At 52.2% G+C, this 16,094-nt stretch overlaps 1 protein-coding gene across 4 annotated transcripts; it reads left to right on the top strand.

Moving 5' to 3' along the window:
• The first annotated feature begins 4,287 nt into the window (after window positions 1-4,287).
• PSMD4 (proteasome 26S subunit ubiquitin receptor, non-ATPase 4) lies at window positions 4,288-16,094 on the top strand. 4 transcript variants are annotated; one of them, XM_062192236.1, is made up of 10 exons: window positions 4,288-4,396; window positions 11,775-11,915; window positions 13,130-13,244; window positions 13,642-13,728; window positions 13,956-14,024; window positions 14,179-14,394; window positions 14,716-14,833; window positions 15,004-15,135; window positions 15,211-15,278; window positions 15,825-16,094. In XM_062192236.1, exons 1-10 carry the CDS (start codon window positions 4,371-4,373, stop codon window positions 15,993-15,995), a joined length of 1,143 nt encoding a protein of 380 aa, XP_062048220.1. In that variant the 5' UTR covers window positions 4,288-4,370; the 3' UTR covers window positions 15,996-16,094. The 4 variants fall into 4 exon arrangements, with proteins under 4 accessions (XP_062048220.1, XP_062048222.1, XP_062048219.1 ...); XM_062192238.1 differs by having other exon boundaries at window positions 14,716-14,824; XM_062192235.1 differs by lacking the exon at window positions 4,288-4,396 and adding an exon at window positions 5,076-5,125.

The raw sequence follows: 16,094 nt of genomic DNA on the forward strand, positions 1-16,094 counted from the left end.
AATTTTGAATTGAGTGTTTAACCCACAGGCTCAGCTTTCATTCAGGGTGGATAAGGAGAAAACTTCCCCACAAGGAGTTGGATCTGAATGTGTTTTAGACGTACGTGATCTTTTTTGCTAGGCGGATCTCATTCTCCCCCGCCGCTGGCTGGGTGGAGTAGCTAGCTTATGCTCAGGGAGTCCCTCTAGTGGTGAGAAGCAACTCATGTTGATTCTACAGCTCTACACATTTATATTCAGATATAAATATAGTCTATTTGTAGAACTTATGTAACTGAAGCAAAAATTAAAATTGGAGTTGGATTGAATGTTGGGCTCCTGGCTTTGGCCTGGCCCAGCCCCAGTTGTTGTAGATACTCAGAGTGGACCAGCAGACGGGAGATCTCTGTCTTTGTCTCTGACTTTGCATTTCAAATAAACTGAAGACAATCTTTAAAAAAAAAAAAAAAGTAACTAAAAACCGGTCACAATCTATTGTGTTTGACTAAAGTTTAGAAGGTGACACCTTGGGCCAGCACTGTGGCATAGCGGGTAAAGCTGCTGCTTTCAATGCTGATATAACATATGGGTGCCGGGTACTGGCACCCATATGTCCTGGCTGCTCCACGTCCGGTCCATCTCCCTGCTATGGCCTGGGAAAGCAGTAGAGGATGGCCTGAGTGCTTAGGCCCCTGTGCCCACATGGGAGACGCAGAAGAAGCTCCTGGATCCTGGCTTTGGATTGGCCTGGATGTGGCCATTTTGGCCATATGGGGAGTGAATCAGAAGATGGAAGACTCTCTCTCTCTCTCTCTCTCTTTCTCTCTGTAATTCTGCCTTTCAAATAAATTTTTAAAAATAAAAAAGTTTGGCCAGCGCCGCAGCTCACCAGGCTAATCCTGGGCCTGTGGCGCTGCCACTCCGGGTTCTAATCCCGGTTGGGGTGCTGGATTCTGTCCCGGTTCCTCCTCTTCCAGTCCAGCTCTCTGCTGTGGCCTGGGAAGGCAGTGGAGGATGGCCCAAGTGCTTGGGCCCTGCACTCGCATGGGAGACCAGGAGGAAGCACCTGGCTCCTGGCTTCAGATTGGCGCAGTGCACCGGCCGTAGCGGCCATTTGGGGGGTGAACCAACGGAAGGAAGATCTTTCTCTCTGTCTCTCTCTCTAACTCTGCCTGTCAAACAAAAAAAGTTTAAAAGGTGACACTTCCCTACCCCGATATCATAGATCATGTTTCCTCCAGGGATAATGTCATTCATTCAGTTCTTGTCCATTTGTTTGGGGTGAATATTTGTAACTGTGGTTTTTTTTTTTTTTTTTTAAGATTTATTTATTTTACTTGAAAGTCACAGTTACACAGAGAGAGAAGGAGAGGCAGAGAAAGAGAGGTCTTCCATCCAATGGTTCACTCCCCAATTGGCCGCAATGGCCAGAGCTAGGCCGATCCGAAGCCAGGAGCCAGGAGCTTCTTCAGGGTCTCCCATTCGGGTGCAGGGGCCCAAGGACTTGGGCCATCTTCTACTGCTTTCCCAGGCCATAGCAGAGAGCTGTATTGGAAATGGAGCAGCTGGGTCTCGAACCGGCACCCATATGGAATGCCAGCACTGTAGGCAGCAGCTTTACCCACTACACCACAGCGTCGGCCCCATAGCTGTGTTTTTAAAAATATGATTTTTAAAAGATTATTTATTTGAAAAGTAGAGTTACAGAGAGAGAGAGGAAGAGATCTTCCATCTGCTGGTTCACTCCGCAAATGGTCACAACAGCCTGGGCGGGGCAAGGCTGAAGCCAGGAGCCTAGAACTCCACCCAGGTCTCACATGGGGCAGGGACCAGAGCACTTGGTCCATCGCCTGCTGCCTCCCAGGTTGCATGCTGGTAGGAAGCTGGAATTGGGAGCAGAGCTGGGACTGGAATCCAGGCACTCCGATAGGTGATGCTGGCGTGTGCTGAAGACCCGCCCCAAGCTCCAACGCTTTTTACAGAGAAATCGAAAAGGACGCAGGTTACAGTGAGCATAATAATGGACCCGGGACAATTAGGTCCTAAAAGGTTGCTTTGATTCCACTGGGAGGAGGGAAAACTTACAATTTCCTCAAATAAAAAAGTGCCCTGTTATGACTATGTCAAACTTTTCAGTTAAGAGCTATGTGAAGGGGTGTTCATTTAGTGCCTCAGTTAAAACACTTGGGCTGGGGCCAGCGTCATGGCTTAACCCACTATGCCAAGACACTGGCCCCTACTAATAACTTAAAAAAAGATTGATTTATTTATTTTTGAAGATTTATTTATTTATTTGAAAGTCAGAGTTACACAGAGAGAAGGAGAGGCAGAGAGAGAAAGAGAGGAGAGGTCTTCCATCCACTGGTTCACTCCCCAGCTGGTCACAATGGCCAGAGCTGCGCTGATCCGAAGCCAGGAGCCAGGAGCTTCTTCCAGGTCTCCCACGTGGGTTCAGGGGCCCAAGGACTTGGGCCATCTTCCACTGCTTTCCCAGACCATAGCAGAGAGCTGGACTCAAACCGACGGCACCCATATGGGATGCCGGCACTGCAGGCGGCAGCTTTATCCGCTATGCAACAGCACTGACCCCCCACTAATAACTTTTGAATGTATTCATTAAAGCTTTACCAACATCTCATTAGTGTCTATGGCATTCATCTCATCAGTCTCTGTGTTGTAGCCATGCCTGATCTGACCCTTCTTCCCTCTTCCTCCTCAAGATAGAGACTGAGGCTTCCCAGTTTCCTTGGGAAAGACAGAGATAGGGGGCCAGTGCCTTGGCACAATAGGTTAATCCTCCGCCTGCAGCACCGGCATCCCATATGGGCGCCGGTTCGTGTCCCGGCTGCTCCTCTTCCAATCCTGCTCTCTGCTATGGCCTAGGAAAGCAGAAGAAGAAAGCCCAAGTCCTTGAGCCCCTGTACCCATGTGGGTGACTGGAAGAGGCTCCTGGCTCTTGGCTTCGGATCGGCGCAGCTCCAGCTGTTGTGGCCATTTGGAGAGTGAACCAGTTAATGGAAGACCTTTCTCTCTGTCTCTCTCTCTATCTGTAACTCTACCTCTCAAATAAATAAATAAAATCTTTAAAAAAAAAAAACACTAGGTACTTATTTAAAAGAGAGAGAGAGAGATAGAGGTAGACAAAGAGACTGAGTGGATAAGCTAATCCAAAGTATTTTTGAATGTTGATTAATAGAGTAGCTTATTGGTGTAAGGCTCTGTACTGGGCTCAGGGAATGCAAAGATTAAGACATGTTTACTGCTCTTGATTAAATGGTGCAGAATAGATAATGAATATAAATTCAATTTGCTGGTATAAGGGCTTATAGTAGAAGAACCAAGTGCTGTGGGGGAGGGAAATGGATTATCCGGTCATTTTTTTTTAAAAGATATTTTATTTATTTGAAAGAGTTACAGAGAGAGGTAGAAACACAGAGAGAGGTCTTCCATCCGATGGTTCAATCCCCAGATGGCCGCAATGGCCGGAGCTGAGCTGATCCGAAGCCAGGAGCCAGGTGCTTCTTCCTGGTCTCCCATGTGGGTTCAGGGGCCCAAGGACTTGGGCCATTCTCTACTGCTTTCCTAGGCCATAGCAGGGAGCTGGATCGGAAGAGGAGCAGATGGGTCTTGAACCGGCACCCTTATGGGATGCCGGTGCTTCAGGCCAGGGCATTAACCCGCTGCTCCACAGCGCCGGCCCCTCCTGTCACTTTTTTAAAATGGCGATGCTGGAACAGACATCCACCTGGGGTTGGCGCTGTGGCGTAGCAGGTGAAGCCAGGGCCTGCAGAGCGCCTGTTGGAGTTCCAGCTGCTCCTCTTCCTATCCAGTTCTCTGCTATGGCCTGGGAAAGCAGTGGAAGATGGCCCAAGTCCTTGGGCCCCTGCACCTGTGTGGGAGACCCGGAAGAAGCTCCTGGCTCCTGGCTTCGGCTTCAGATCGGCTCAGTTCCGGCAGCCGTGCAGCCAATTGGAGAGTGAACCAGCAGATGGAAGACCTCTCTCTACTTCTGCCTCTCTGTAACTCTACCTTTCAAATTATTAAAAAAAAAAAAAAAAAAAAAGACATATCCACAGCATTTTCAAAGCGTCCTCCACAGCTTCTCTGAGATCCCTCCAGCAGGAACCCATCCTGAGAACCAAAAGTGCAAGGAAGGTGGAGGCGGGGCCCTTGTCCTAGGGTTACCGCGGTAACCCTCTCCAGCCCTGCCCCGCCTACGACGACTTCGCTTCTATTTTGGCTGCGCCTACAACTCCCAGAAGGCAATGGGGGTTGGAGGCGGAACTAGCCCGAAGCGCCGAGACCTGTGATTGGTGACGAGCGTAGGTCCAATTGGAGGAGCTGTTGTTACACAGTCGGCGAGCCGGTCGGGGAGGGAGGAAGGTGGCAAGATGGTGTTGGAAAGCACTATGGTTTGGTGAGGAACTACCGCGGGACCCGTAGGGACGGGTCTGGGCCTGGGTCTGCTGGGAGCGCGTGTTGCGCCGAGGCCGGGCGGGCCTGGGGTGGGGCGGGGGACCGATGGACGGGATGCAGCGCGAAGCTCGGAGGGAGGAGTTCTGTGGACTTCCTGAGTCATCCCTGGGCCGAGAGAGGACAGGCCTGGGAACCCGCACTAAGCCGGACCCGCGGGCGGTGTTTGACCAGCGGGGCCCTGCTGCCTCCCCCTACTCGCGCGTCGTCCTCTGTAGGCCAGCCCCGGGTCTGTTGTTAACCGGAGTCCTGCTTCTCAGACTTCTGTCTTCCTGTCCTCCTCTCAAAATAGTGGGTATTGGAGGAGAGTTGTCAGTCGCCTCAGCTCTGGCTCTGGCCTTGCTTGTATCGTCTCTGTTTGTAGATTGCTTCCTATGCGCCAGGCATTTTTGCTTGTTTACTTTATGTCGCTTAAGCCTCACGGCGTCACTTGGAGGTAAATATACCTGCATTTTGGGAGGATACTGAGGCTCAGCGATTTTACATGACTTGCCCGAAGTCCCGCAGCTGAAGTGGTGGAGACAAGATGTAACCCCCGGGCTACCTGAAATAAAGGCTCTTACCCAGAGACCAGCTTTCTTCTTCAGCCCCAGCCCTAGGCTGAGCAGCTAGTAAAAGTCTACCTAGAAACGGAGAACATGCGTGTTTGCAGCAATCCCACAGTTCCTTCTAGGTGCGAATGCAGAATAGCACATGAACCCAGCAGAAGTCGTGAGTTGGGTGGGACATACCTGAGAACCTTATTCCTTTAAAAAAAAAAAAGTATTTAAAAGGCAGAGTTACAGAGAGAGAGGAAGCAGGAGGGAGAGAGAGGTCATCCATCTGCTGGTTCACTCCCCAAATGGCTGCAACAACCAGGGTGAGCCAGGCCGAGGCCAGGAGCCAGGAACAACTTCCAGGTCTCCCACTTGGGTGGCAGGGGCCCAGGTACTCCTCTGCTGCCTTTCCCAGGCCATTAGCAGGGAGCTGGATCTGAAGTGGAGCAGCTAGAACTGGAACTGGCATCGCAGACAGCGGCTTTACCTGCTACACCAAGCGCCGGCCCCAGCAATAACTTTTTGTATAAAAAAAGGACTGTGAGGCCGGCGCCGCGGCTCAATAGGCTAATCCTCCGCCTTGCGGCGCCGGCACACCGGGTTCTAGTCCCGGTTGGGGCACCGGATTCTGTCCCAGTTGCCCCTCTTCCAGGCCACCTCTCTGCTATGGCCCGGGAGTGCAGTGGAGGATGGCCCAAGTCCTTGGGCCCTGCACCCCATGGGAGACCAGGAGAAGCACCTGGCTCCTGCCATCGGATCAGTGTGGTGCGCCGGCCGCAGCGGCCATTGGAGGGTGAACCGACAGCAAAGGAAGACCTTTCTCTCTGTCTCTCTCTCTCACTGTCCACTCTGCCTGTCAAAAAAAAAAAAAAAAAAAAAAAGGACTGTGAATATATGTGTAACTAACAAGTTTGTTTATGTGAAACTCAGATTTAACTGGGAATCGTGTATTTTTGTTTGCTAATTCCGGCAACCTTTGGAAGCAAGCACATTATAATAGAAAGAACAGGATTTAGAAAAACACAAAAACCTGTTTTCTTTTTTTAAGGATTTATTTATTTATTTATTTGAAAGGCAGAGTTACAGAGAGGCAGGGGGGCGTGTCTTCAATCCACTGGTTCACTCCCCAGATGGCTGCAACAGCTGGAGCTGGGCTGATCTGAAAGGAGTTGGGAGCTTCTTCCAGGTCTCCCACATGGGTACTGGGGCCCAAGCACTTGGACCATCTTCTACTGCCTTCCCAGGCCACAGCAGAGAGCGGCATAGGAAGTGGAGCAGCCAGGACTTGAAATCTCTCACTTTTTTTTCTATAAAATTGGAACAAGTGTGACATCTACCTGTCCTATAGCATAGCTGATAAAGCATGTGTCATGGTCTCTATAAACTGGAGCATTGTGTGGGTGTTAGTTACCATGGTTCTTAGGGGATCCCTAGGATAAGTATGTGGGGCCTTAGACATGATGAGAAGGGTTAGGGGGACAGATACCTACAGAGTCGCTGAAGTGCAGACAGGTAACATGTTAGCGAATGGGAAGTTGACTAGGTGACTCAAAGGTTTTTCCGTTAAGGTGGTTCCTTTTTTTATTTTTTTGGAAACTTAGGTGAGCTCAGTTGAAGATCATGAATGCCAAGCCGAGGAGCTTGAACTTTGTCCGGCATCTCTGTATAGAGGGATATTGAAAAAGTCAACGGGCAGTGGAGACAGAGCTGAACACGAGTGGTGTTTAAGGGTGGGCGCGTGGTGTGGCATCTGAGACTTCACTTGGGACTCCCACACCCCAGGAGTGCCTGGGTTTAAGTCCTGGCTCTGCTCCTGGTTGCTCCGTGCTGATGTGTGCAGCCTGGGAGGCAGCAGGTGATGGCTCCGGTACTTGGGCCTCTGCCACCCACAGGAGAGTTTCTGGTTCTTGGCTTTGCCCTGGCCCAGTCCTGGCTTTTGTGGGTATTTGGGGAGTGAACCAGCAGATGGGAGATCTGTCTTTCAAATAAATTAAATAAATAAGTAGATAAATGAAGTTTTAGAAAATGACACTTCAAACAGTTTTGTTGATTGATTGATTTGAAAGGCAGTTACAGAGAGAGGGAGAGAAAGAGAGACAGAGGTTTTCTATCCTCTAATTCACTCCCTAAATGACTGCAACAGCTGGGGCTGGGCCAGGCCAAAGCCAGGAGCCTGGAACTCCAGCTGGGTCTCCCTCAGGCCTGAAAGGGACCCAAGCACTTGGGCCATCTTCCACTTTTCCTCAGGCACATTAGCAGGGAGCTGGATCAGAAGTGGAGCAGCTGGGATTCGAACCAGCGCCCTATGGGATGCTGGCATCTTGGGTGGCGGTTTATCTGCTGTGCCACAACACAGGTCCCTTAAAAGTATTTGAAAATGTTTATTCATTGTTTTTATCTATTTGAAAGGCAGAGCAACAGGAAGAGATGGGGATGGGGAGCAGCGTTGTTGTATAGCAGGTATGAGAGTTCCGTTTTGAGTCCTGGCTGTTCTACTTCCCAACCAGCTTCCAGTTTCCTGCTAAGGCACTGGAAAGATGGGGAAGACGGCCCAAGTGGCTGTGCCCCTGCCGCCCATGTGGGAGAGCAGCATGGAATTCCTGGCTCCTGGCTTTAGCCGGGAGTGAATCAGTGGATGGAAGATCTCTCTCTGTGTCTCTCCTCTCTCTCTTGCTCTGCCTTTCAAATACCTTGGTAGATTGATAAGTAAATTCATCTTTAAGAAGAAAGAAAAGAGATAGAGATACAGATTTTCCACCTGCTGGTTCACTTCTCAGATGCCTGCAGCATCTGGGTCTGGGCCAGGCTGAAGCCAGGAGCCCAGAACTCCATCTGAGTCTCCCACATGGGTGGCAGGAGCCCAAACACTGGAGCTGTTGCCTGCTTGCTCTCTGATGGTGCATTAGCAAGAAGCAGAAGGCAGAGCTAGGACTCAAACCCAGGCTCTTCAACATGGAATGTAGCCATCCCAAGCAGCTGCGCCAAACATCTGCCTTGTACCAACTCTTTGAAGTGTAGGAAGTAAGGAATCTGTCTTTGCCAATGCCAACACTGCCCCCCAGTGGTTCTGATATGAAAAAAGTGGGACAGTTGCCTGATTCGCTGTCACATCTCCCTGTTCTTACCTGCCTCCCCCCCCCCCATTTTTTTTCTTAAAGATTTCTTTCTTTATTTGAAAGGCAGCGCTACAGAGAAAAAAGGAAAATCAGAGAGATTGATCTTCCATCCACCGATGCACTCCCCAGATGGCTGCCTCGGCCACAGCTGGTTCTAGCCTAAGCCAGAAGTCAGGAACTCCATCCAGATCTCCCACGTGGGTGCTCGGGCCAAGCACTTGAGCCATCTTCTGATGCTTTCCTAGGTGCTTTAGCAGGGAGCTGGATTGAAGCAAATTAGCCAGGACTGGAACTGGTACTCCAGATGGTGACCTTGCCATCAGTGGCTGCTCCCCACCTATGCTGTTTTTGAAGGTTCATTTACTTACTAAAAGGCAAAGAGAGAGAATCTTCCATCTGTGCTTCACTCCCCAAATGGCCGCAACAGCCCAGGCTGGGCCAGCTGGAAGCCAGGAGCCAGGAACTCCATCCAGATCTCCCACAGAGATGGCAAGGGCCAAGCAGTTGGGCCATCTTCTGCTGCCTTCCTAGGTGTATTAGCAGGGAGCTGGACCAGGAGTAGAACAGCCAGAACTCCAGCTAGCACTCAGCGTGGCGGCCATGGCTTAACCCACACCACAAAGGCAGCCCCTCAGCCCCCTTTTTTACTCTGATATTTTGTCCCTGCTCTGTCCATCTACAATCTACAATCCTTGTACTTTGTGGTGATTCTCTCTGGGCTGTGCTCAAAGTCTCTGTGGTTTTCTGTGGTTGGACTGGCTGCTTTATTTGAAGCTAGAGGCAGTTTCTTCCCTGCTGGGAGGATATTTGGATACACTGTGTGGGGAAGATGATAGATTGCATAGTCAGAGAGTTGGCCCTTGACCTCCTTTACACAGAGTGTGTGAGGTTTCTGACTGAGCTTCCATAAAAACTAGTCTGTTCCATGCTTACTAAACGCCAAGTACTGTGCATTTACTCTTCACAACAACCCTGGAAGTCTGTTTATGTTCTACAGATGAGGCAGCTGAACCTTGGAAAAATTAAGCAATTTAGGATCATAGAATAAGGGTTTGAATACTACCCTATATTCCCTTTTCTGTTTGTTTTCCAGGAGCTTCTTAATTACCTCTGTACTATTTTTGATTTGTATTTATTGCTAGACAAAGCACACTAAGGAAGAAAACCCTAAACTCGTTTTCTTTCTTTTTTTTTTTTTTTTTGAGAAGCAGAGACAGACAGACAGGTGGATAGACAGAGACCAGAAACAGCTCTGTCCACTGGCTCACTCCCCAGATGCCCGCTATGGCCAGGGCTGGGGCAGGCTGAAGCTGGGAACTGGAAACTTCATGCTTCTCCCCCCTGTGAGTGGCAGGGACCCCAGTACTTGAGTCATCACCTGCTGTCTCCCAGAGTGAGCATTAGCAGGAAGCTGGAATTGTGAGCAGGGCCGGGACTTGAACCGAGGCGTTCCAGAGTGGCCCGGGAGTGCAACTGTCTTCGCCAGGCCAGCTGCCCGCCCCACCTAACCTGTGTTCTACCTGCTGGTAGAGAGGAGGCGGCTCGTCCAGGGCACTGCCTCTTCCGTGAGCGTGGGAACAGTCATTGACGATCGGAGCTCCCGGGGACCTCGGGCGTCATCCAGACTTGATCTTCTGCAGGGCTTACACAGCCGCTTCACTTAACCTACCTTCCTATGGTCTGTGGGGAGCAATAGCCTGTACTTCATGCTGCTGGATTCTTTTACGTTGAGAGAGGTTGCATAGAATAGGTGAGACCCCAAGTCCATGAAACCTCACTTCTGCAGTTCAGTCCTACTGCCAAAGATTCCCAGGGCCTGTGTTAGCGGGAAGCTGGAGTCAGGAGCCAGAGGCGAGCATTGAACCCAGACATCCCAATTCGGGATATGGGCCTTTTTTTTTTTTTTTAATTTTATTGATTGGAGACGGTGGTGTGGCGTAGCAGGTTGAGCTGCCACCTGCAGTGCCCACATCCTGTATGGGTACCGATTTGAGTCTCAGCTGCTCCACTTTGGGCCTAGCTCCCTGCTAATGCGTCTGGGAAAGCAGCAGAGTGCTTGGGCCCTGGCACTCATGTGGGAGACCGGGATGAAGCTCCTGGCTCCTGGCTTTGCCTGGCCCAACCCTGGCTGTGTGACCATTTCAGGAGTGAACCAGTGAATGGAAGATCTCTTTCTGTATCTCTTTCTCTCTCCCCATAACTCTGCTTTTCTTTTTTTTTCTTTCTTTTTTTTTTTTTTGACAGAGTGGATAGTGAGAGAGAGAGACAGAGAGAAAGGTCTTCCTTTTTGCCGTTGGTTCACCCTCCAATGGCCGCTGCGGCCGGTGCATCTCGCTGATCCGAAGCCAGGAGCCAGGTGCTTCTCCTGGTCTCCTGTGTGGGTGCAGGGCCCAAGAACTTGGGCCATCCTCTACTGCCTTCCTGGGCCATAGCAGAGAGTTGGCCTGGAAGAGGGGCAACCGGGACAGGATCAGTGACCCGATCGGGACTAGAACCCGGTGTGCCGGCGCCGCAAGGCGGAGGATTAGCCTGTTAAGCCACGGCGCCAGCCCATAACTCTGCTTTTCAAATAAACATTTAAAAAAAGAAGTTTATGTATTTTATATAGAAGGCAGAGTTAGAGAAAGAGATAAAGACTGATTGATGTATCTTCCATTGCTGGTTCAATCCCCAAATGGCTCTAATGGCCAGGTCTGGGCTAAGCCAAAATCAGTAGCCTGGAACTCCCTCTGGGTCTCCACATGGGTTGCAGGGGCCTAAGCACTTGGCCATCTTCCACTGCTTTCCCAGGTGCATTAGCTGGAAGCTGTATCAGAAACTGAGCAACTGGGACCCCAGCCGGCACTCATATGTGTCACAGGTGGCAGCTTAACCCACTGCACCACAACGCAGCCCCCTAACTGGCCTCTTAACCACTGGGCCAAATACCCATCCCTGTAAATGTGTTTTAAATTACTTTCTTCACTCCCCACGTTTGGAATGCTCCCCATGGCATGTGTACCCTTGACTTACTAAACTTATTAAGCTTCCTTACACTGAATAAACACAGCTTATAAGAAAGTGCACGTGGGATATTGGTAGACCAAATCTGATCAGAATGATTTGTGGAAATTTTAAAAAATTTTCCCTCCTCTGGTCATTTTGAGTCAGATGCCTGGAGTGAGGCTTAGTCTATGTTTATTTAAAGAAAAACTGCAGGAACCGGAACTGTGGCATAGTGGGTAAAAAGCTGCTGCCTGCAGTGCCAGCATCCCATATGGGCACCGGTTCGAGTCCCAGCTGCTCCACTTCCGATCCTGCTCTCTGCTATGGCCTGGGAAAGCAGCAGAAGATGGCACAAGTCCTTGGGACCTTGCACCCGTGTGGGAGACCTGGAAGAAGCTCCTGGCTCCTGGCTTCGGATTGGCGCAGCTCTGGCCGTTGTGGCCAATTGGGGAGTGAACCAGTAGATGGAAGACCTCTATCCTCTCTCTCTCTGCCTCTCCTTCTCTTTCTGTGTAACTCTGACTTTCAAATAAATAAATAAATCTTTAAAAAACAAAACAAGACAAAAAAAAACTGCTGTGATTGTAAGTTCCCCAAAGTCTGAAAACCACCTCTGTGAGGGGTGGAGAGGAGATCTCAGAGGATGCCTGTAACTTTTCTCTTTCCTCCTCCCCTAATCTGACAGCGTGGACAACAGTGAGTATATGCGGAATGGGGACTTCCTGCCCACCCGGCTGCAGGCCCAGCAGGACGCTGTCAACATAGTGTGTCACTCAAAGACGCGCAGCAACCCTGAGAACAACGTGGGCCTCATCACGCTGGCCAAGTACGTGGGACAGAGGAGGTGGGGGGTGGGCGGTGGTTTTCCCAGGGTGACCCGCTGTTACAAGTTGCCTGTCCCACCAGGAAGTGGCGCACCTTTCACAGAGTCCCTGAACCTGCTTTTGCCCATCACTTTCCGAAGAACGTCCTTCACTAGTCAGTGTAAATAACGCTGGTTTTTAATAGTAACTCGAATTTCATGTAGTTAGGAAGCTAAATTTGCTCAGGATGAAATTTCGCAGGAAAGTACGTACAATAAAATATGTATGTCTGTAAAGATTTATTTGTTTGAAAGGCGGAGTGAGAGAAGACAAGGCAGAAAGATCTTCCATCTACTGGTTCACTCCTCTGTCTCCTGAGTGGGTGGTAGGGACTCAAGCACTTGGACCATCATCTGCTGCCTTTCAGGGCTATTAGCAGGAAGCTGGATGGAAAACAGAGCAGCCAGGACACAGGGCGTGCACTCTGATGTGGGCGTGTGTCCTGAGTGGCAGCTTTCACGCTGTGTCCCAGTGTATCACAAAGTCAGGGAAACATGATTTTGGATGATAGCCCCTGATCCACACATCTTGTTACCCCCCGAAATGATTTGTTTTAGGAACTGCCGATCCTCACATGAGAACCTGTCTGGGTGTTTGTGCATGATCAGGTGGAAGGTGGGTCTGGAAAGATAGAAAGCAGCCCTGAGAGAGAGAAGAGGAGCTGGGGAAGACACTTGGAGGTGGAGCACAGGGTTCCTAAAATCACGTACCTCCTCTGTAGTTGGGATCCACTAAGCATAGGTGTTTGGTTAAGGAGAATAGAGATTAGTTCCTTTCAGGGTTTCTAAGGAAAGGGTAAGTCAGGGTGTGGCCTTTGGTGCAGTGGTTAGGATGCTGCTTGGGACATGGCATCCCCTATCAGCGTGTGTCAGCTCAGGTCCCAGCTCTGCTGTCCATTCCAGCTCCCTGCTAATGCTCCCCCTAGGAGGCAGCAGGTGATGTGATGGCTCAAGTTGTTGGGTCCCTGCCACCCGTGTGGGAGACTGGGTTTGAGCTCCTGGCTCCTAGTTTTGGTCTGGCCTAGCCCTGCTGTGGTTGGCCCTCGGGGAGTGAACTAGCAAGTGGGAGTTCTACCTGCCTTTCAAATAAATAAATAAAACTGTGAAAAAACGAAACCTAAGTCAGCCACAGTTTGGAGGCTCCTGCATTCCCCTGAAGCTCTTTACCCACATCCTAGTGACTGTGAAGTGCTGACCACGCTCACCCCCGACACCGGCCGCATCCTCTCCAAGCTCCATACCGTTCAGCCCAAGGGCAAGATCACCTTCTGCACTGGCATCCGCGTGGCCCACGTGAGTCCTGCAGGGTCCCCTCGATGCTTCCTCCCTGCTCCGAGTTCTTCCATCACTCATCACTCATTTCTCCCCTAGACTCTTCAGCTAGGACCAGAGCAGGGGGGGAGGGAGGGCCGAGACAAAGCTAACTTGGGTTGGGAAGGACGTGGTGGTGTGCGTCCCAGCATCATGGAGACACTGGAGGAGAAAGTCTCTGGCCCTGAGGCTCTCCCCCCCCCGCCCCCAGCAGAGAGGCACAGCAGGCAGGGTGGAAGTGGGTGGGGGCTAGGTCTTGTGTGAGCATGAAGGTCAAGTTGGAGTGCATTGAGACGGTAGGAGAACAGGGCCCAGAGTGACACAGGAAAGAGCTGGGTGAGTGCTTGGGCTGACTCAGAACTTCCTCTTCCTTTACAAGCTGGCTCTGAAGCACCGACAGGGCAAGAATCACAAGATGCGCATCATTGCCTTCGTGGGGAGCCCTGTGGAGGACAACGAAAAGGATGTGAGTCCACGTGGGAGCCGCCCGTGCGTGGGAGCGAGCTCTGCCAGCCTGCAGCCGAGCCTGGCAGATGCGCTGGACTCGGCGGTCTGGGGGGAAAGTGGATGTGCAGAACCTACGTTTCTGTCGGGGAACTGTGGGGCGGTCCCCATGTTTCTGTGTGCTTTGCGGAGGCAATGCTTCCCTCCCCAGCATGGAACAGAATTCTTGATTTCTCTCCTTCTTCCCAGCTGGTGAAACTGGCTAAACGCCTCAAGAAGGAGAAAGTAAATGTTGACATTATCAATTTTGGGGAAGAGGTGAGTAGGGCCTGGAGGGATCGTTGGCTTGATTTGGTTACAAACCGGATAGCCCTTCGCCTAAGGAGCGCTGCCCCTGGTGGGGAGTAGCTGTGGGCGAGCAGAAAGTGCGGGGCGAGGCCTCAGAGAGCGTCCTGTGTTCTTCCCTCCCCAGGAAGTGAACACAGAAAAGCTGACAGCCTTTGTAAACACACTGAACGGCAAAGATGGAACTGGCTCTCACCTGGTGACAGTGCCTCCCGGGCCCAGCTTGGCCGATGCCCTCATCAGCTCCCCGATTCTGGCTGGTGAAGGTGGCGCCATGCTGGGTCTTGGTGCCAGTGACTTCGAGTTTGGAGTGGATCCCAGTGCCGATCCTGAGCTGGCCCTGGTGAGCCAGGGTTGACCCCAGCTAGAGCCCCTCTACGGACCACTACCTCCTAGTGCTGCAGCCCCAAACACTACCATTACCCTTGGTCATTTCCCAGTGCCCCCACTCGCGCTCCCTCGTCCCTGTCATTCTGTCTCGTCTCTGTTGGACTCTTCCGTGTTCCCATCTCCTGATCAGACCCCAGGCCACACCACCTGTTAGCCCTGCAGCTTTTCCCACGTGCCCCCCTGTGCGCCTTTTCTGCCCTCAGCTGACTCCCCCGCCAGCCCCCAGCAGGAGTGAGGCTGGGGGAAAATCGGACTTTGTCCTGCCCTTCTCCAGGCTCTGCGGGTCTCTATGGAAGAGCAACGGCAGCGGCAGGAGGAGGAGGCACGGCGGGCTGCGGCAGCCTCCGCCGCTGAGGCTGGGATTCCCACAGCGGGGGCTGAAGGTGAAAGAGGTGGAATCTGACGTCCCTGGCCTGAGGGTGCTCACGAGCGGGAGCCGGGGGGAGACCCTGCAGAGTGTGGGGTGGGGGTGGCGGGGAGAGGAGGAGGGGGCGGCTGGGCCGGCCTGGGGTGGTGGCTTTGGAGTGGGTCGGCGGGGGTGCAGCCCCTCTTCCCTGCCTAGACTCGGACGATGCCCTGCTGAAGATGACCATCAGCCAGCAGGAGTTCAGCCGCTCCGGGCTCCCCGACCTGAGCAGCATGACTGAGGAGGAGCAGATCGCCTACGCCATGCAGATGTCCCTGCAGGGCGCCGGTGAGCAGGGCGCCGGGGTGGTGCTGTGGCTGGGGTCGGGCAGCGCCACTGAGCAGACTGCTCTCTCGTCCTCAGAGTTTGGCCAGGCAGAGTCAGCCGACATCGATGCCAGCTCAGCCATGGACACATCGGAGCCAGCCAAGGTGAGCGCCGGCCATGACCAGTGTGGGACCCCCGTGTGTTCAGGTCCTCAGGCCTCTCGGGTGAGGACCGTTCCTCCTCCGGGGTTTCGTAGATGAGAACTTTGAGGAGCAGGAGGCAACACGTGTAAACCTTGCTGAGGCCACGGTGCGCTGGTAGTCAGTTACAGAAGTGCCCCGGTATTCTCAGATTCTCCGTCCTTGCTGACGGGAGCACTCCAGGCAGGTCTCTGGGTCATCTCCCCAGGAGGGTGGAAAGAGGTCTGGGAAAAAAGACAAAGGAGCCGGGTGTGGGATCGCAGGCGTCTGTTTTTCCCGCTGAGCTCCGTTAGAAGCTCTCCGACTTCTCTGCTTGGGCAGTAGCAAGCCGGCGTCGGCATTCGTGCCCGCCTCGTGTGTGGGCACTGCATGCTTTGCTGCCACGTGCTTTGCTTCTCTTGGCCAGCGGTGCCCCGGCCCCATCGACAGGAGGAGAGCTGGGCTGAGGCGGGAGCGTGCTGCTGTCCCCTGCCCCGGCCCTGTCCCGAGCCGTCACTGCCCTCTTTTCAGGAGGAGGATGATTACGACGTGATGCAGGACCCCGAGTTCCTTCAGAGTGTTCTAGAGAACCTTCCTGGTGTGGATCCCAACAACGAAGCCATTCGAAATGCCATGGGCTCCCTGGCCTCCCAGGCCACCAAGGATGGCAAGAAAGACAAGAAGGAAGAGGACAAGAAGTGAGACTGAGGGCAGGGGTGGCCGACTGCCTGGGGCGTGGGATGTAGGGCTAGGTAGACGTCTGTAACCATTACACCCTAAATAAAGCTTGGTAAATTTTTT

The sequence above is a fragment of the Lepus europaeus genome, chromosome 5 (genome assembly GCF_033115175.1).
Source record: "Lepus europaeus isolate LE1 chromosome 5, mLepTim1.pri, whole genome shotgun sequence".
Classification (NCBI taxonomy): Eukaryota; Metazoa; Chordata; class Mammalia; order Lagomorpha; family Leporidae; genus Lepus; species Lepus europaeus.